The following is a 21,760-nucleotide window of genomic DNA, read 5'->3' as shown; positions in this document are numbered from 1 at the left end:
CACACCGTAGTAGCACCGTCAGCACCGGCAGTGTAACAGCGAGCAGAACCCTGAGAGAACCAATTAGGACGGAAATCAAAGCCGTATTTTTTAGCATCAGATATAAATAATTGTGCAGAATTCTCCGGCTGTGCGTGAGGTTCATTCACCTGTTCTCCATCTCCTCCCCGCTACAGCCCGGTCGCTGCCGGCCATAGCTATGCTCCGTTGCCGCGGGTGATCGCCTCGTTCCTGCGTGCTTCCCGTCTTCTGGCCACGATGAGCAGCTCCGGTAACCCCCCCAAACGCAACACCTACCTGATCTCCCTGACGCTGGTCAAGCTCGAGGCTCTGCCAGACGGGGAGCAGGGAGAGGACCAGGACCTGGAGACCCCCCACCCGGGAGCAGACCCCCCAGGTCCGGACCCGGACCCTGAGGAGGTGCCGTGCAGGACCGCCCCCGAAGAGGAGGATGCAGAGAAAAGTGAGGAGGAGGAGGAGGATGATGATGATGAGGAGGAGGAGGAGGAGGAGGTAGAGGAGGAAGAGGAGGAGGAGGAGGAGGAGGAGGAGGTGCCGACCAACAACGGAGGTCTGCCTCCGGACCCCATGTTTCCCCCCCCCCAGGCGAGACCCCCGGGGAGCCTCCAGCTCAGGGAGGCCTGCTTCCGGGCTCCGCCGCCCCCCCCGCTCACTGACTCCATGAGGGCCCTCGAGAGGGGCTTCTTCCCCGAGGGCGGGGTCCGCGGGCGGGAGGGGGCCCGTCCCCGGACCGAGTTCTACCGGGACCCCCCCAGGCTGTTCCTGAAGCGCGAGGACGGGGGCGACCTGAGCAGCAGCCAGTCGCTGCAGCGCTGCAGCGTCTCGCCGGCGTCGCTGTCGCCGCAGGTCGGCCAGCGGCCCCCCGAGGTGCTGCTGAGGTCCCGGGGCCCCCCGGCCGAGCCCCTGTCCTGGTGGGAGAAGAGGGAGGCGCGCCAGAGGCTGCTGGCCTCCGTCAAGACCCTGGACCGACGGGAGCACCGCTACGGGGAGCCGTCGCCGCGGGCGACCACCGCCACGCTGGGGCCGTACCGCGCCTCCTGGGCCGACAGCGACGCCAAGGCCGCCCTGATCCGGCCCGGGTACCCGGCGGGCGCGGCGTACCCGGGCCTGGTCGGGCCCAGGGATCCACCCTCCGCCGGGGACCCCCGGTTCCAGCCGGTGTCCGGGACCCCGCCCCCGGCCGCGCCCGGACCACCCCCTCAGAGGAAGGGCAAGAGCCGCACGCTGGACTACAGCGACCTGAGCGGCCCGGGCGAGGACCCCCGGCTGGGGGGCCCGCGGGCGCCGGCCCGGGACAGGAAGATGCTCAAGTTCATCAGCGGCATCTTCACCAAGAGCACGGGGACGGGGCCGCCGGTGGCCGCGCCCCCCAGCGCCCTGTACCCCCCCGTGGAGCGCTGCTCCAGCGAGGACGAAGGTAAACCCGCCCCCACCACCACCACCATCACCAGCAGCCGGGTCCCCGGCTCAGACCGCCGGTCGTGTGTTCGCTGTAGTCACTGGTCACTGGGTAGCCTACAGCCTGTAGCAGGCCTACAGCTGTAGACGTGAAGCGGTGCAACAGCCTGTATGGTAACGTGTCTGATGTCTCCTCTCCACTCGGTTGGCTTTGGGAAGAGGACAGCCTGTATGCTAACGTTAGCATGTCTCCCCTCCACCCTGGTGACTTTAGAGAGAGGACAGCCTGTATGCTAACGTTAGCATGTCTCCTATCCTCTCTGGTGGCTTTAGAGAGAGGACAGCCTGTATGCTAACGTTAGCATGTCTCCTGTCCACCCTGGTGACTTTAGAGAGAGGACAGCCTGTATGCTAACGTTAGCATGTCTCCTGTCCACCCTGGTGACTTTAGAGAGAGGACAGCCTGTATGCTAACGTTAGCATGTCTCCTGTCCTCTCTGGTGGCTTTAGAGAGAGGACAGCCTGTATGCTAACGTTAGCATGTCTCCCCTCCACCCTGGTGGCTTTAGAGAGAGGACAGCCTGTATGCTAACGTTAGCATGTCTCCTATCCTCTCTGGTGGCTTTAGAGAGAGGACAGCCTGTATGCTAACGTTAGCATGTCTCCTGTCCTCTCTGGTGGCTTTAGAGAGAGGACAGCCTGTATGCTAACGTTAGCATGTCTCCTGTCCACCCTGGTGACTTTAGAGAGAGGACAGCCTGTATGCTAACGTTAGCATGTCTCCTGTCCTCTCTGGTGGCTTTAGAGAGAGGACAGCCTGTATGCTAACGTTAGCATGTCTCCTGTCCTCTCTGGTGGCTTTAGAGAGAGGACAGCCTGTATGCTAACGTTAGCATGTCTCCCCTCCACCCTGGTGACTTTAGAGAGAGGACAGCCTGTATGCTAACGTTAGCATGTCTCCCCTCCACCCTGGTGGCTTTAGAGAGAGGACAGCCTGTATGCTAACGTTAGCATGTCTCCTGTCCACCCTGGTGACTTTAGAGAGAGGACAGCCTGTATGCTAACGTTAGCATGTCTCCCCTCCACCCTGGTGACTTTAGAGAGAGGACAGCCTGTATGCTAACGTTAGCATGTCTCCTGTCCTCTCTGGTGGCGTAAGAGAGAGGACAGCCTGTATGCTAACGTTAGCATGTCTCCTATCCTCTCTGGTGGCTTTAGAGAGAGGACAGCCTGTATGCTAACGTTAGCATGTCTCCTGTCCTCTCTGGTGGCTTTAGAGAGAGGACAGCCTGTATGCTAACGTTAGCATGTCTCCCCTCCACCCTGGTGACTTTAGAGAGAGGACAGCCTGTATGCTAACGTTAGCATGTCTCCTGTCCTCTCTGGTGGCTTTAGAGAGAGGACAGCCTGTATGCTAACGTTAGCATGTCTCCCCTCCACCCTGGTGACTTTAGAGAGAGGACAGCCTGTATGCTAACGTTAGCATGTCTCCTGTCCTCTCTGGTGGCTTTAGAGAGAGGACAGCCTGTATGCTAACGTTAGCATGTCTCCTCTCCACCCTGGTGACTTTAGAGAGAGGACAGCCTGTATGCTAACGTTAGCATGTCTCCTGTCCTCTCTGGTGACTTTAGAGGGAGGACAGCCTGTATGCTAACGTTAGCATGTCTCCCCTCCACCCTGGTGACTTTAGAGAGAGGACAGCCTGTATGCTAACGTTAGCATGTCTCCTGTCCACCCTGGTGACTTTAGAGAGAGGACAGCCTGTATGCTAACGTTAGCATGTCTCCTGTCGTCTCTGGTGGCTTTAGAGAGAGGACAGCCTGTATGCTAACGTTAGCATGTCTCCTGTCCTCTCTGGTGGCTTTAGAGAGAGGACAGCCTGTATGCTAACGTTAGCATGTCTCCCCTCCACCCTGGTGACTTTAGAGAGAGGACAGCCTGTATGTTAACGTTAGCATGTCTCCTGTCCACCCTGGTGACTTTAGAGAGAGGACAGCCTGTATGCTAACGTTAGCATGTCTCCTGTCCTCTCTGGTGGCTTTAGAGAGAGGACAGCCTGTATGCTAACGTTAGCATGTCTCCTCTCCACCCTGGTGCCTTTAGAGAGAGGACAGCCTGTATGCTAACATTAGCATGTCTCCTGTCCTCTCTGGTGGCTTTAGAGAGAGGACAGCCTGTATGCTAACGTTAGCATGTCTCTTCTCCACTCTGGTGGCTTTAGTAGATGCCAACCCAGCCCAGGGATCGTTCCTCTTTGGGCGGAGGTCCTGCATTAGGATGGGCGGCTGTCTGCAGCACATAAGAGCCCCATCAATGGGGCTTTTCAGACACGATGTAAGTGCGATATAAGCGCTGGTCCAGTCGTAGGCTAGGACCTCGAGTGCAGATGCAAAGCAAAGACTAGGATGCAAATTAGGTTGAGTGGCTATTAGGTAGTACGGACCTCTGGCTGTTTATAGGGAGAACACATAAAAGCAAGCAAATGAGTCTGAGAGCTTTTAACCAGCCCAGACGATGTTTTGACTTAGCGGGACCTTTAATATGTTACAAGTACCGGTAGAAGATCATAGTCTGGATCAGGTTCAGAGGCAGTGAGGAGGTAATGAGATGACATCTCTGTGTTGAGCTGATTCAGACTGTCAAGTAGTGCTTCTCCATCCAATGTATACACAAATATATATATATTTACAGTATATTGATTTATATGATAACGGGTTATCGACTACCAATGTGTTGCCTGGCTGTCTGTTTGCTTCTCATATGAGATCCAAAGCACCTCAGTGTCTTTCTAGCAGAAGACTTTAAACTTTGATTTGAATCCTAAACATTAAAGTTTTCATTTTGACTCTAAGTACAGTGTAGATGACAGCAGCCCAGGTAAAGTGTGTACCTGTACCCGAGCGTTTGTGTGAGTCAGTGTTCAAATAGTGTCAGTGGTCCATTGAGGGGTAGTCGTGGGATATCTGCTCTGATTGGGCCGGAGGAGAGAAGCGTGAATAATTAGGTTGAGCAGAGACAGCCGGACCGCAGGAAGCGCGAGGGGACAGGAGAGAGGCCACTTCCTGCTGGGAGCGGAGTCTCACCCTCCAAATGGAGCTCATTCATTCAGATGTTCAGCAGCAGCATAATAAGGACACGTTCCGGTGTGTGTTTCACACAGTGAGTGTGTGTTTCGCACAGTGAGTGTGCGTTTAATACATTTTTAGTGTGTGTTTAATACTGTTAGTGTGTGTTTAATACACTTAGTGTGTGTTTAATACTGTTATTGTGCGTTTAATACATTTTTAGTGTGTGTTTAATACAGTTAGTGTGTGTTTAATACACTAAGTGTGTGTTTAATACTGTTAGTGTGCGTTTAATACACTTAGTGTGTGTTTAATACAGTCTTAGTGTGTTTAATACAGTTAGTTTGTGTTTGATACACTTAGTGTGTGTCTAACAAAGTCAGTGTGTTATATAATTTCTGTGTATTTAATACACTGAGTGTGTTTAACATGGTTAGTGTGTGTTAAATACAGTAATTGTGTTTATAATGCAGTTAGTGTGTGTTAAATGCAGTTAGTGTGTGTTAAACACAGTTAATGTGTGTTTAATACAATTAGTCTGTTTATAATACAGTTATTACGTTTATAATACAGTTAGTGTGTGTTAAATACAGTTGGTGTGTGTTTAACACAGGTAGTGTTTGTTGAACACGTCTAATTTGTGTTAAATACAGGTGGTTAGAGTGTGTTAAATAAAGTTAGTGTGTCATTAGTACTGGTAATGTGTATTTAATAGTTAGAGTGTGTTTAACACGTGTGTTAAACATATCCAGTGTGTGTTAAACACATCCAGCGTGTGTTTAATCCGGTTATTCTGTGTTTAATACAAAGCTTTGGGTGTCCCCGACAGGGAAACATTAGTCGTTACACATGTACTACATTTCACAGAGCATCACCTGCTTACACAAACACACACACATGGGCGCACGGGCGCACGCACACACACACACACACACACACACACACACACACACACACACCTAAGCACCTACACACCTACACAACTACACACACACACAAACACACACACACCTACACACACACATACACACACACACACACACACACACACACACACATACACTCATTGATTAAGAAAATTCTCCCACACACACACTCTCACACACACACAAACACACACACACACACACACACACAAGCACAAGCACACACACAAACACAGGTTCATTGATTAGAACAATTTTCACACACACACACACACACACACACACACACACACACACACACACACGCGTGCTCCGTCCATACCATGCTTTATTTCATAGCGAGCTGCGCAGGAGGCCTCTGGAAAAAAAATCAGTTGCCATGGCAACAGCCATCCCTGAGTGGTGGGTGTTTGGAGGTCTGTGTGATGCCGCCGCTGACGGACGGATGGCATGGGGGATGTGAGGAGGAGGAGGGAAAAGCCCCGCAAGATGGCGGCCGGAGGGGTGTGTGTGTGTGTGTGTGTGTGGGGGGGGAGGGGGGGCTCGCTCCAGTAGTCCCCGTCGTTCGCCAGCGGCCGTCTGTCCTCTCCTCCAAAGGTTAGACTCCGGCGCCTCGGCCAATCACACGCCGGGAACCTCTCCCTGGTGTTCTGGCATGAGCCCCGTTTTAATAATGGCCGTATTGTTTGGGTTGTATTTTAGAATCTCTGCTGCCTTGAGTCTACGGGGGCTGTGGCTGTATGCTGGAGGGTCAGGGTATGAAGGCAGCCTTGTCCGTTATCTGTTTGACTACCAGAGCCGTTAAGGCTTATATGTGGGATTGAACCCACAACCTTCTGCCCGCCCTTGTTTCAGTCGTGTTTCAGTCGTGTTTCAGCCATGCTATTCTAACTCTTCTGAAAACAACATTCACCTCCAAGTCGTCGAAGGGGTGCTTCTGTTTGTGAAGAGTTCCCTCATCTAGTGGAAGAGCAGGGGGCGGCAGATAGCTCCGGAGGTAGAGTTAGTTGGCTAGTTACAAGAAAGTTGCTTATGTTTCGATCCCCGGCTTCTCCTCGCTGCGTGCGCTGAGGTGTCCCTGAGCAAGACGCCTCACCCTGACTGCTCCCGACCAGCTGGCTGTCGCCCTGCGTGGTTGACACCACCGTCGCTGTGTGAATGTATGCATGATCGGGTGAACGTTAGGCAATATTGTGAAACGCTTTGAGTGGCCGCTGGTTAGAAAAGCGCGGTATAAATGCATTCCATTTACCATTTACCATAAGAGCATCCGAGGTTCAAGGCTGGTCATCAGTAGTGAATGAGAATCTTTCTCTGTTGTACCAGGTTTCCAGAGGGCATTCTGCTGGTGATCAGCCCATGTTGTTACTGCCTGTCCAACAATACAAATGGATTTTTAATGAAATTACTTTAATTGATTCACCTCATGATTCGATAATGTACGTTATGTATATCTATCCCCAGTAAGCCCATCGATTCTCCTATCGATTCTATACAGTGTGCTTAAGCATTTATAATTAACCTCATTGATCGAATGGCTCCCAGCGCTGTATACTGAAGAGTAGCTACAGTATATATATGAATATATACATCCACATACACAATCTGTGTATATATGCGACAGTGTATGGTAAATCTAACACCTGTGGTCTGTGTCTTATTATATGTTGTGCGTCCTGGCACTGGCAAATAGTCCTTAGCATCGTGTAGCATTATCCTAGCTATCTTTGTTGTATACGGGGAATGGGTTAACCTAGTGATCGTTAGTGCTTGGCACTCTACGAACATCCTTACTCTACCGACAGCGATATATTGTTGTTTCTCCTTCTCCTGACAAATGTAAGACGCTTTGGATAAATGCGTCTGCTTAACGCCCTGAAGGTAAATGTGAATGTGTCTGCCAGCGGGGTGGGGTGGGTGCAGTCGCTCTGAGGTGGTGATGGTTCCAACAGGGAGGAGGAGGTTGGGTGGAGGGTCAAAGGGTGTGTGTCTCGTCCCTTCAGCCCCCCCCCTCGCCAGCAGATCCCACTCAGCCCCCCTCGTCAGTGGAGGGGAACTAATGAGCGTTTACTGCTGAGGGCTGTTAAGTCTTACATTAAAAAGCTGCGTAATCCACCGCTTGGAATGCTTCGATACAGCGAGCGTCAATGGTTTCATTAATCCCATTCTGTTGGGTGATGTTATTTTACTGGGCTGGAAACCACACAAAGCCATCCTCACAATGCCCTCTTGTTAAGTATCTTTCTTTCTTTCATTCTCTCCTTCTGTCCTTCTGTCCTTCTGTCTTCCTTCACCAGCGGGGTGTGCCAGTCAGGACTGGACTTTCAAGCAGACCGTGCAGGAGCTTCACCTGGTAAGAGTCCAGACAGTGGGCCACAGCCAAGGGGCGGTCTGAAGACAGCCTGACAATAACGCCAGTGTGTCTGTGTATTGTGTGTGTGCGTGCGTGCGTGCGTGCGTGTGGGTGTGTGTGTCGGTGTCTGTCCCTCTCTGTGTCTGTGTGTGTCTGTGCGTGTGTGTGTGTCTGATTCTGTCTCTGTCTCTGTCTCTCTCTCGGTTTGTGTGTGTCTGCGTGTGTGCGTGCGTGCATGTGCCTGTGTGTGCGTGTCTGTATCTGTGTGTGCGTATGTGCTTCTGTACACGTGTATGCGCGCGCGTGGGTGCGTGTCTGATTATGTCTCTGTCTCTCTCTCGGTTTGTGTGTGTCTGCGTGTGTGCGTGCGTGCGTGCGTGTGGGTGTGTGTGTCGGTGTCTGTCCCTCTCTGTGTCTGTGTGTGTCTGTGCGTGTGTGTGTGTCTGATTCTGTCTCTGTCTCTGTCTCTCTCTCGGTTTGTGTGTGTCTGCGTGTGTGCGTGCGTGCATGTGCCTGTGTGTGCGTGTCTGTATCTGTGGGTGTGTATGTGCTTCTGTACGCGTGTATGCGCGCGCGTGGGTGCGTGTCTGATTATGTCTCTGTCTCTCTCTCGGTTTGTGTGTGTCTGCGTGTGTGTGTGCGTGCATGTGCGTGTGTGTGCGTGTCTGTATCTGTGTGTGCGTATGTGCTTCTGTACGCGTGTGTGTGTGCGTGTCTGATTCTGTCTCTGTCTCTGTCTCTCTCTGGGTTTGTGTGTGTCTGCGTGTGTGCGTGTCTGTATCTGTGTGTGCGTATGTGCTTCTGTACGCGTGTGTGTGTGCGTGTCTGATTCTGTCTCTGTCTCTGTCTCTCTCTGGGTTTGTGTGTGTGTGTGCGTGCGTGCGCGTGTGTGTGTGTGTGTGTGCGTGTGCCTTCTCTCCAGGGGGTGCTCGGAGGACTCTGCAGTGGAAAGTCTGCCCTGGTTCACAGACACATGACGGGGAGCTACTTGCCGTCTGAGAACCCTGACGGTTCGTACTCGCGACCCTGATCCGTCCATTCTGTGAGACGCCGAGCCCGGTGTCCCACTAACGTAATGAGATGTAAGGAAGCTCTGTTTCTGGTCCCCACAGGGCGCCAGTACATCAAGGAGATGCTGGTGGACGGCCAGAGTCATCTGCTGGTGATCAGAGAGGAGACGGGGCCGCCAGATGCTCAGGTGACTCCAACATGGCAACGCAGATGAGCGTCACAGGCCGCTGTCTTGTGGCTGTAGGACAGCGGTTCTCAAACTTTGAGAACCACTGTCCTTTTTCGACTGAGTATCCCCCCCTTCACCGGCACAATTTTTTTTAAAAAGAACATCAATAATGTATATGCGTTCTATTTGGCAATGTTGATATGAATATTAAAAGGGTGCAAATACTCCATGCAAATGCTTCATGCAACTGTTGGCTCATTTCTCCCCGACAAATGAAGCCCAACGCCAGGGGAGGATCAGACCGTGTAGAGGGGAATCCATTAAAGTATATTACTCATGAAGCTGACAACATTTTGGTCTTTCTGGTTGCGCTTTCTTTTTCACAGATTCTCCTTTGTCCTTCCGAATTACCGAATTACGTTTCAACAACCATTTTCTCCATTTTCTCCATTTTCTATTGTCTAGCTTTCAGAACAGTTTTTTCTGTTTTTTATTTTCTGAGTACCCCCTGCACTAGTCCAAAGAACCCCTCAGGGTACGGCTACCTCCATTTGAGCACCACTGTTGTGTTGCGGAACGTCTGCTCTTGAGTCCCTCAGAGCTCCCCCCCGTTCCTCCGTCTGACCTCTGACCTCTGCCCTCCGCCCGCCCCCAGTTCGCCTGCTGGGTGGACGCGGTGATCCTGGTGTTCAGCCTGGAGAACGAGGCCAGCTTCCAGGAGGTGTACCGCAACTACCACCAGCTCAGCACGCTCCGGCCCATCGCGGAGATCGCCTTCATCGTGGTCGGCTCTCAGGGTGAGAGAACCGCCCGACTCCATTATTAACGGCATGGAAACCCTGTGAGCTTTCAAACTAAAAGGTTCATTTGAATGGGACCAGAGGGTCTCGTTCAAGTTAGTGTTTGTATGCACTTAAAAAATAGTACTTAGCATCGTGCAGAATTGTATCCTAGCTGTCGTTGGTGTGCACAGGGAATGAGTTCACCTAGCGACTGTTACTGCTTGGCACATTCCTTACTGTACCGACAGCGATATATTGTCGTTTCTCCGTCTTCTGACAAATGGACTTATTGTGAGTCGCTTTGGATAAAAGTGTCTGCTAAATGCCCTGAATGTATATGAATGAGGTGCCCCCCCCACACCACTCATCTACTGAGATTGCTGCTGTAACACCTCAGGATGAATAATAATCAACAGACTGAAACAGAAGTTGAGGTTCGCCCTAAACGTAATGTATGCTGGTGACGTTGCAGATAAGATCAGCAGCAGCAACCCGCGGGTCATCGGCGATGCCCGCGCCCGCCAGCTGTGCTCGGACGTGCGGCGCTGCACCTACTACGAGACGTGCGCCACGTACGGCCTGAACATCAACCGCGTCTTCACCGACGGTCCGTTCCTCCCCGTCGCCCTCCATTCATCCCTTCATAAAGCTATAGATGTTCCGATACCGAGTATATACCGATACAGCATCTAGCATTGTTACTACTGATAGCACTTGTTCTTATTGAAGGGTTCTCTTACAATGAAAGCAATGGTCGGTTCACTTACTGTCTGCAATTTTATTTCAATATCATTTACACTTATAATCTATAATTATAATAATACATTTGTATTCTTGTACTTTAGCGTGAGCATCCATGTTTTTCCGACTTGGTGGCTCGAACTTTCGACTTCCGACGAACGTTAACGAACGCAGCATAACACAATAACTGGTATCGGTATCGATACCGCCGGGTACACATCGAGTACACATCGGATACACACCGGATACACACTGGGTTAACACCGGATACACACCAGATACACACTGGATACACACCGGGTTCACACCGGGTTCACACCGGGTTCACTCGCAGGCCAACGCTTAGCTTTTCTGTTTTGCTCCACAGCTGCTCAGAAGATCATGGCGGCCAAAAAGCAAGCGGCGCTATTGGCCTCCTGCAAGTCCCTCCCCAACTCCCCCAGCCACTCAGAGGGCTCCACGCCGGTGTCGGGGGTGTTCCCTGGCCAGGTGAGACTCCGCCTCCCTCGCTCTGTCGCCTCCCCTCCAACATACACATACACAATACAAATACACATACACAACACAAATAAACATACACAATACAAATACACATACACAATACAAATACACATACACAACACAAATAAACATACACAATACAAATACACATACACAACACAAATACACATACACAATACAAATACACATACACAACACAAATACACATACACAATACAAATAAACATACACAATACAAATACACATGCACAATACAAATACAGAATACAATACACAATAACAATACAAATACACAAACACAATACAAATACACATGCACAATACAAATACACATGCACAATACAAATACAGAATACAATAACAATACAAATACACATACACAATACAAATACACATACACAATACAAATACACATACACAACACAAATACACGTACACAACACAAATAAACATACACAATACAAATACACATACACAATACAAATACACATACACAACACAAATACACATACACAATACAAATAAACATACACAATACAAATACACATGCACAATACAAATACAGAATACAATACACAATAACAATACAAATACACATACACAATACAAATACACATACACAATACAAATACACATACACAATACAAATACACAATACAATACACAATAACAATACAAATACACAATAACAATACTAATACACAATACAAATAAAAATAAACAATACAAATACACAATACTTATACACAATACAAATAAAAATACACAATGCATACACAATACTAAGACACAATAAAAATACACAATACACAAAACAAGTACAAAACACATACACAATCCAAATATGGGCGTGCGTTCTGCTTTGTATCCTCCCCCCCCGCCCCAGGCCAGTAACGGCGGGCAGAGCAGCGACTACTCCTCCTCCCTGCCCTCCACGCCCGTCATCAGCCACAAGGACCTGTGTGCCCGCCAGGCCCGGGGGGCGGGGCCCGAGGACGGCTCCGCCCCCGGCGCCGCCGCCGCCGCCGCCGCCCAGCGCAGCGCCGCCCCGCGGAGACGCACGCCCCGCTTCACGGTGAGGACCCCGCCCCCCCTCTGGGGGCCCCTAGGGGCCGAGGGGGGGGTGTGTTCTGTGAGTAACGGCGGTGTTGGGGCGGGGGCGTTGTGTGTGCAGGGCCGGCGGGGCAGCGACTCCAACCGGAGGAGCGCCGACAGCACGGGGGACCTGGGCAGCGGACGCTCCATCCCCGTCAAGCAGGTAGGGGCCCGGGGTGGGGCAGGTAGGGGCCCGGGGTGGGGGCAGGTAGGGGCCCGGGGTGGGGGCAGGTAGGGGCCCCGGGTTGGGGCAGGTATGGGCCCGAGGGGGGGGCAGGTAGGGGCCCGGGGTGGGGCAGGTAGGGGCCCGAGGGGGGGGCAGGTAGGGGCCCCGGTGGGGGGGCAGGTAGGGGCCCGGGGTGGGGCAGGTAGGGGCCCGGGGTGGGGGCAGGTAGGGGCCCGGGGTGGGGGCAGGTAGGGGCCCCGGGTTGGGGCAGGTATGGGCCCGAGGGGGGGGCAGGTAGGGGCCCGGGGTGGGGCAGGTAGGGGCCCGAGGGGGGGGCAGGTAGGGGCCCCGGTGGGGGGGCAGGTAGGGGCCCGGGGTGGGGCAGGTAGGGGCCCCGGGTTGGGGCAGGTATGGGCCCGAGGGGGGGGCAGGTAGGGGCCCCGGGGTGGGGCAGGTAGGGGCCCCGGGGTGGGGCAGGTAGGGGCCCGGGGTGGGGGCAGGTAGGGGCCCGGGGTGGGGCAGGTAGGGGACCGGGGGGGCAGGTAGGGGGCCGGGGTGGGGGCAGGTAGGGGCCCGAGGGGGGGGCAGGTAGGGGCCCCGGGGTGGGGCAGGTAGGGGCCCCGGGGGGGGGGGGCAGGTAGGGGCCCGGGGGGGGGGCAGGTAGGGCCCGAGGGGGGGGGGAGGGAAGGGCCCGGGGGGTGGGGCAGGTAGGGGCCCGGGGTGGGGCAGGTAGGGGCCCCGGGGTGGGGCAGGTAGGGGCCCCGGGGGGGGGGGCAGGTAGGGGCCCGGGGGGGGGGCAGGTAGGGCCCGAGGGGGGGGGGAGGGAGGGGCCCGGGGTGGGGCAGGTAGGGGCCCCGGGGTGGGGCAGGGAGGGGCCCAGGGGGGCAGGTAGGGGCCCGGGGTGGGGCAGGGAGGGGCCCGGGGTGGGGCAGGTAGGGGCCTGGGGTGGGGCAGGTAGGGGCCCGGGGTGGGGCAGGTAGGGGCCCCGGGGTGGGGCAGGTAGGGGCCCGAGGGGGGCAGGTAGGGGCCCGAGAGGGGGGTGGGGGCTGAGAATGACCTCACTTCACTAATGCACATTAGATGTGCAGGAACCGTTTAGTTCTGTGCAGTAATCACTTATATATAAATATATATATAACTATAACAGAAGATGAATAGATGCAGTCTTTTGGCAGTGGGGGCTGCTGGCCTCAGTCCCCACCCTCCAGAGTGAGGTCTTGTTAAAGGCGTCTTTGTGTCCTGCCCCCCCCCCCAGGGCTTTCTGCTGAAGCGAAGCGGGAACTCGCTGAACAAAGAGTGGAAGAAGAAGTACGTCGCTCTGTCCAACGACGGCATCCTGTCCTACCACCCCAGCGTCAACGTGAGCCCGCGGCGCACTGACACACGGAGAACCATGCGCACACACGAAACACAGGCACAGTGCACACGCACAATAGACATGCACAAATACACAATGCAAATACAACTACACAGTACAAATACAAATACATAATACACAATACAAAAAGAAACGCACAATACAAATACAAACAATACACATACACAATACAAGTACAAATGTACAAAACAAATACGGGAAACAATACACGTACACAATACAATTACACGATACAAATACGCAAAGCAATACACATGCACAATACAATTACACGATACAAATACAAATACACAATACAGGTACACGAAACAAATTCAAATACACAATACAAATACAAAACATTACAAATATACAATACAAATACAAATACACAGTACAGGTACACAAAACAAATTCAAATACACAATACAAATACAAAACATTACAAATATACAATACAAATACAAATACACAGTACAGGTACACAAAACAAATTCAAATACACAATACGAATGCAAAACATTACAAATGTATAATACAAATACAAATACACAATACAAGTACAGAAAAACAAATTCAAATACACAATACAAATACAAAACATTACAAATATACAATACAAATTCAAATACACAATACAAATACAAAACAACACACATGTTCAACCCAAATACAAAACACATATGCAACATGCTCCATAAAGATACGCTCAAAGTGTGTGCTATGATAGCCTTGGTGTGATGCATTCTGGGCCGGCTCCACTACAGGACTACATGCTGAACGGCCCCGGGAAGGAGATAGACCTGCTGCGCGTCACTGTGAAGGTGCCGGGGAAGAGACCCCCCCGTGCGGGGCCCCCCTGCGGCCCCCCGCTTGGGGTCAACGGGAGAGCGAAGGAGGGGCCGGACGTCACCCAGCCAGGTCAGGGCAGACCCCCCCCCCCCCCGTCAGGTGGTGTACTGTGTTCTGTGTGGATGGGATTAGGACTAGGCGGAGAGATTATATCTCTGGGAACGCCCTGGGATCCCACCGTCAGAGCTGGTCATTGGGGCCCACGAAAGGGAAGTCTGGGGCCCGACCCTGGATAAGCGGGTTGGAAGATGAGATGAGAGATGAGATGAGAGATGAGATGAGAGATGAGATGAGATGAGAGATGAGAGATAAGAGATGAGATGAGAGATGAGATGAGATGAGAGATGAGAGATGAGATGAGAGATGAGATGAGAGATGAGATGAGAGATGAGATGAGAGATGAGATGAGAGATGAGGTGAGAGATGAGGTGAGAGATGAGATGAGAGATGAGATGAGAGATGAGATAAGAGATGAGATGGGAGATAAGAGATGAGATGAGATGAGAGATGAGAAGAGAGATGAGATGAGAGATGAGGTGAGAGATGAGATGAGATGAGAGATGAGAAGAGAGATGACAGATGAGATGAGAGGTGAGATGAGAGATGAGAGGTGAGATGAGATGAGAGATGAGATGAGAGATGAGAGATGAGATGAGAGATGAGAGGTGAGATGAGCAGAGCGGGTTGGCTGGTAACCGGAAGGTTGCTAGTTCCCCGGCTCCTCCGAGCTGAGTGTCAAGGTGTCCCTGAGCAAGGCACCTCACCCTGACTGCTCCTGACACCTTGTGTGGTCGACTCCGCCCCTGGTGTATGAATGTGTTCATGAATGTGTTCATGAATGTGTTCATGAATGGGTGAATGTTAGGCAGTATTATAAAGCCCTTGTGGCCGCTAGTTAGAAACACGCTGTATAAATGCATTCTGTTTACCATTTAAAGGGCGCTTTGTTCTTGGTTGTGTGTTTTAGACATGGAGGGCGTGTCCAGCTCATCGTCCACGAGGGACGCGGCCGGGACGTCCCCGCCGTCTGACAGGAAGAAGCATCGCAGGAAGAAGAGCCTGAACCAGAAGGGGGACTCGGCTGCCGGCCAATCAGATGGTAACGCTTCAAATTTATGACCTAATTTCCTGCTGCCTGAGATCGAAACCTAATTGATAATTGCAAAGCCAGAAGCAATGAGAGTAAAGAGTAATGAGGTTTTAATGAAGTTTGACTAATCGTGAACCGCTGTCTGTACTCTCCTCTCTCCTTCCTTCTCTCCTCTCCCGGATATTCTGCGACATTTGCTATTGTAAGCCAAGCGAAAAATGTGGAAACTAAAAAGCTTTGGCAGCTTAAGAAACATAAACAAGACAGGTAATGCAGTTGCGTCCGCCCCTCTCCCTATTCTGTGACCCGGCCATCTGTGTACTTGTTTGTTGTGTTTGTTGTTTAGTGCTGCGTTACGTAACGACGCTCATTCTCCATACAAAGCTTATATTCTGCCTTGGCCCAGCCCCAGTACATCTCTCCATTATTTCATATTACTGAACGCAATCATTTCCGTTCCTGTGTTCATAACACAGTCATGTCAAGTTGTTTGCAGTCATTTCCTACCAACCTGCAACTCAAAGAATTCAACATGCTTTTATTTTGTTTAATGTGATGTAATTCATGGTTTCAATCGACAATAATGTTTAAATCTAGACATGCCCATTCTCTGTTACACCTAGGCCTGCTACAGCCCTCATTGCATACCCTTTACTCTACCATGTATCATGCATACGTAGTGAGCATGCTTGAACAATTGTCATAGTTACCACATTATATTTCCCCGCTGACATTTTAAGGATGAGTGGACAGGTGTCGGCTGTGAACAGGAATACGTTCCTGTCGACTGCAGAATATAAACACATAGATGACAGATAAACGGCTCACGGCTCCGTTCTCCCTGGGGGGCTTTCACCGCCTGACAGCAGAACGCGTCAGCGCGGAGGCAAACGCAGTAGTAAAAACAGACATTCACACCGACCGCTCCGCATTCTAGGGCTGCTAGATCATGGAAGGAAATCATCATCACGGTTATTTTGGTGAATATTGAAATCACGATCATTCAAAGGATTATTTTTGAGTTTGAAAACATGATGTATTTATTCAGCAATTCTCTCCAAAAAAAACACTTTGCAACTGATAACTGAAAAATCCCCTTAACAAATACACAAAATCTTCAAATCGAAAATAATGTACAGATATTTATACAGATGTTACAGATGTAGATGCGATTTCTATGAAACATTACCTGAATAAAAAGAATATACTTAAAAAATAAATAATAGTTTAAATTCGATTATATATCAATTACCCAAAATTCACCCCAAAATCACGATGAACTGCACAGCCCTTCCACCGTACCACACCCAAACCCTGTGTGTGTTCCGTCCCGCCAGACGAGGACAACTTTGACTTTCTGGTGGTGTCCAGCGCGGGCCAGACATGGCACTTCGAGGCGCACGCTGCGGAGGAGCGTGACGCGTGGGTGTCCGCCATCGAGAGCCAGATCCTGGCTCGCCTCCAGCTCTGTGAGAGCAGCAAAAACAAGGCAGGAGGAATACATCACACTACGCAAACACCTACCGCCGCCCCCGTGGCGGCCGTGACTGAGATCTAGCCCTCGTATATGGAAACCCAGCTCCCGTTGTTCACCAAACTTTTTGCAAGAATACAACATTTCATTCAAAGCATCAGAATCGGAATGACTTTTTTTACATTCTTATTGCCTCAAAGTACACAAGAGTACAATTCTTATGCCTGGAACCTCAACACACACATAGCAGCAACCATACATTATAAAGTGAATAGATATTTAAAAATATATAAAATAAGTTTAAATAAGGAACAGAAATAAGGAACAGAAATAAGGAACAGAAATGTTAAGTGATTAAGTGGTAGAGTACCAGCATCGGTACGTCAAACGGGCTCAACGTGTACTACCCCAAGCAGGCCTCCGGGGCTGTTTTGACGGCTCTGTTTGTGTCGCCTCCTCCTTGTTCTCCTCCTCATTCTCTCTCCCCTCGTCTGTCTGCAGATCCGCAACAACAGCGGCAGTGAGGCGGAGGCCCTCCAGGCCATCCGCAACGCCCGGGGGAACAGCTTCTGTGTGGACTGCGACGCCCCGAGTCAGTCCTACCTCCGCACTCTTCATCTCTCTGACAACATTTACCTTTACTTTTACATTCAGGGCATTCAGCAGACGCTTTTACACAAAGCGACTTAATAAGTACATTTGTCAGATGGAAGGGAACGAACAATATATCTCTGTCGGTGCAGTAAGGATGTTCATAGAACCAAATGCCAAGCACTAACAATCTCTAGGTTAACCCATTCCCCGCATACAACAGGGATAGCTAGGCTAAGATGTTACACGATGCTAAGTACTATTTTGAAGTGCCAGGACTTACAACATACAATAAGTGTGTACATTAAGTGCCAAGACATACAACATACAATAAGTGTGTACATTAAGTGCCAGGACGTACAACATACATTAAATGTGTGTACATTAATTGCCAGGACGTACAACATACAATAAGTGTTTACATTAAGTGCCAGGATGTACAACATACATTAAATGTGTGTACATTAAGTGCCAGGACGTACAACACAAAATAAGTGTTTACATTAAGTTCCAGGACGTACAACATACAATAAGTGTTAACATTAAGTGCCAGGACGTACAACATACATTAATGTGTGTACATTAAGTGCCAGGACGTACAACATACATTAATGTGTGTACATTAAGTGCCAGGACGTACAACATACATTAAATGTGTTTACATCAAGTGCCAGGACGTAAGACACACAATAAGCGTACACAAAGTGCCGTACAACTTCTCCTGTCGCCGTGCGGTCCGTCTCCCAGTCTAACCTGGTTCTGGTCCTCCCCCTCTCCCCGTCTCCCCCAGACCCCACCTGGGCCAGCCTGAACCTGGGGGCGCTGATCTGCATCGAGTGCTCCGGGATCCACCGGAACCTGGGCACCCACCTGTCGCGGGTGCGCTCCCTGGATCTGGACGACCTGCCCAGGGAGCTGACCCTGGTGCTGGCCTCCATCGGGAACCACCTGGCCAACAGCATCTGGGAGGGGCGCACCTTCGGCCGCCACAAGCCGCTGCCCGACGCCTCCCGGTGGGTGGAGCAGCGGTGGGGTGGGGTTGAAGTGGTGATGATATAGTGTTTGGGTGGTGGTGATGGGGTGGTGTTGAGGTGGTCTTAGGGTGGTGATGATATAGTGTTTGGGTGGTGTTGAGGTGGTGGTGATGGGGTGGTGTTGAGGTGGTGTTAGGGTGGTGATGATATAGTGTTTGGGTGGTGTTGAGGTGGTGGTGATGGGGTGGTGTTGAGGTGGTGTTAGGGTGGTGATGATATAGTGTTTGGGTGGTGGTGATGGGGTGGTGTTGAGGTGGTGTTAGGGTGGTGATGATATAGTGTTTGGGTGGTGGTGATGGGGTGGTGTTGAGGTGGTCTTAGGGTGGTGATGATATAGTGTTTGGGTGGTGTTGAGGTGGTGGTGATGGGGTGGTGTTGAGGTGGTGTTAGGGTGGTGATGATATAGTGTTTGGGTGGTGGTGATGGGGTGGTGTTGAGGTGGTTTTAGGGTGGTGATGATGTAGTGTTTGGGTGGTGGTGATGGGGTGGTGTTGAGGTGGTCTTAGGGTGGTGATGATATAGTGTTTGGGTGGTGTTGAGGTGGTGATGATGGGGCGGTTTTGGGGTGATGTTAAAGTGGTGATGATATAGTGTTTGGGTGGTGTTGGGGTGGTGGTGATGGGGTGGTGTTAGGGTGGTGGTTATATAGTTTTAAGGGGGTGTTGGTATAGTGTTGAAGTGGTGTAAGAGTGGTGCTACTGGTTAGTCTGTAGCTGTTGTCTGGGTGTTGTCCTCCCAGAGTCAAGAGAGCGTTCAGCTGTTCTTGTGTCAATTAGGACTAGATTCTCTAGAATCTCTTGAATCTCTTGAATCCCTCTAATTCTGAGTCTCGTTGAGGGCACATTGTAGTCGGTGAGGAGGACTTTAACGGCACAATGCAGCAGCTGTGATGAAGGAGCTGAAAACCGTCTCACTAAATCTTCATGACTGATCCTTTTAACGCCAGTGTTTTCTCTCCCTCTCTCTCTCTCTCTCTCTCTCTCTCCCTCTCCCTCTCTGTCTGTCTGTCTGTCTGTCTGTCTGTCTGTCTGTCTGTCTGTCTGTCTCTACCTCACTCTCTGTCTCCGTTTGTCTGTCTGTCCCTCGCTCTCTCTTGGTCTTTCTCCATCTCTCTCTTGTTGTCTGTCTGTCCGTCTGTATGCCCCCCCCCCCCCCCCCCCCCCCCTCAGAGAGGAGCGGGAGTCCTGGGTGCGGGCCAAGTACGAGCAGCGGCTGTTCGTGGCGGCGCTGCCCCCCCCCTCCCCCAGCGAGGGTCCGGGCATCACCTTGTCGGGCCGCCTCATCCTGGCCGTGCTGGAGGGCAACCTGCCCCGCCTGCTGCTGCTGTTGGCCCACTGCACCAAGGAGGACATCAGCGCCCCCCCGGTCTGCCTGGCCCTCAGCTCCTGCTCCCCCCTGCTGGCCCGCCTGCCCGCCTCCCCGCTGCACGCCGCCTGCCAGCAGGCCGACGTGGTCATGACGCAGCTCATCATCTGGGTAAACGGACGGCTCTCTCCACGAGAGAGAGAGAGAGAGAGAGAGAGAGAGAGAGTCTCTGTCAGAGACAGATGTCTCTGTTTCTGTCTCGCTCTTACCGTCTCTCTCTCTCTCTCTCTCCCTCTCTCTCGCTCTCTCTCGCTCTCTCTCTCTTTCTCGATCTGTCTCTCTCTGTCTCTCGATCTCTCTGTCTCGATCTCTCGTTCGCTGTCACTCTCTTGCTCGCTCTCTCTTTCTGTCTCTCTCGCTCTCTCTTTTTGTCTCTCTCGCTCTCGGTCTCTCTCTGATCAAAGATGAAACCAGATTTCCCCTGTTTGTTCCTTTTTGTGTCCCCATGACAAAAAGTGAATTGTCTCAAAATGTGTGCCTTTGCGTGTGTGCGTGTGTGCTCCTCCTGTGTGTGTGTGTGTGTGTGTGTGTGTGCTCCTCCTTGTGTCTGTGTGTGTGCGTGTGCTCCTCTGTGTGTGTGTGTGTGTGTGTGTGCTCCTCCCTGTGTGTGTGTGTGTGTGTGTGTGCTCCTCCCTGTGTGTGTGTGTGTGTGTGTGTGTGTGCTCCTCCCTGTGTATGTGTGTGTGTGTGTGCTCCTCCCTGTGTGTGTGTGTGTGTGTGTGTGCTCCTCCCTGTGTGTGTGTGTGTGTGCTCCTCCCTGTGTGTGTGTGTGTGTGTGTGTCCTCCTGCAGTACGGCTGTGACGTCCAGTGCCGGGACCCCCACGGCCACACGGCGCTGCAGTCCGCCCGCCGTGCCGGCAGCCAGGAGTGTGTTGACATCCTGCTGCTCCATGGCTGCCCCGAGGAGCCCGGCCCCCCCCCGGCCAGACCCCCGTGCCCCTCGCTCCCCGCCGCCTCGCCCGGCCTCTCTGTTGCCATGACACCGAGCCCGCCGGTTGCCACGACGCTCAAGATCTCTCACAAGAGTAATGTGACCAGCTACAGGAGAGCCGTTTTATAATCCAACTGTGAGGTGTGACTGTGTGTGTGTGTGTGTGTGTGCGCGTGTGCGTGTGTGTGTATGTGTGTGTGTGTTTGTGTGTGTGCGTGCATATGTGTGTTTGTGTGTGCGTGCGTGTGTGTGTGTTTGTGTGTGTGACCCATTAGTTAACATGCGTCTGCTCTCAGCGGACTGCAACTCAAAACACAGATGGGAAGGCGAACGCCTCAGTTATAATTTGACATGTTTTGTAACTCTTGAAACCGGAAGGATCCCGTTCAAAGGGCAGGCGCGTGGGACTCTTTACTGTACCCTGACCACAGTGACGAGGGCAGTAAGATCACAGTTAGTATATAAGAGTTACTCAACATTAATGATACATTGCTCATGACTCACCCACCTTGTTTCTGATTTCGAAAACGAACCGTTCACTGCCAACCCCGATCTGGGATTCAACAGGAAAAACCCAGCTCTGAGAGCAGCTCTTATCGTGATGTGACCGCTCATAGTGCGTTCCATTAGATCCATCTACATTTATCTTGAAGAATAGATCATAGAAGTTAAAGAATTGCAATATTTTTACTATTTGTATGAATCGGTGGATGTGTTGGTATCTTGGTTTGTTTACGTATGTGCTTGGATTCACCGCGTCGGAGATATTGGTTGGTCTCATTTTAAGATTGTTTATGGACAGATATATGTTAGAAAATATACAGAATGTGTATTCAG

General features: G+C 51.5%; 1 protein-coding gene across 1 annotated transcript; it reads left to right on the top strand.

Moving 5' to 3' along the window:
- Nucleotides 1–258: 258 nt before the first annotated feature.
- Nucleotides 259–21,052, top strand: LOC307083444 (arf-GAP with GTPase, ANK repeat and PH domain-containing protein 1-like; the record flags this gene model as incomplete). The annotated part of the gene is made up of 18 exons (XM_079747331.1): nucleotides 259–1,438; nucleotides 7,708–7,763; nucleotides 8,686–8,773; nucleotides 8,876–8,961; nucleotides 9,599–9,740; nucleotides 10,198–10,332; nucleotides 10,834–10,955; nucleotides 11,854–12,042; nucleotides 12,142–12,225; nucleotides 13,484–13,588; nucleotides 14,353–14,506; nucleotides 15,405–15,536; nucleotides 15,735–15,794; nucleotides 16,865–17,016; nucleotides 17,503–17,593; nucleotides 18,383–18,605; nucleotides 19,796–20,102; nucleotides 20,783–21,052. The coding sequence occupies 18 exons, from the start codon at nucleotides 259–261 to the stop codon at nucleotides 21,050–21,052; spliced, it is 3,576 nt and encodes a 1,191-aa protein (XP_079603457.1).
- Between the last annotated feature and the right edge of the window lie 708 nt (nucleotides 21,053–21,760).

Source organism: Pollachius pollachius (assembly GCF_949987615.1).
Source record: "Pollachius pollachius genome assembly, chromosome: 12".
In the NCBI taxonomy this organism is placed as follows: Eukaryota; Metazoa; Chordata; class Actinopteri; order Gadiformes; family Gadidae; genus Pollachius; species Pollachius pollachius.
This window is presented reverse-complemented; position numbering and strand designations above follow the sequence as displayed.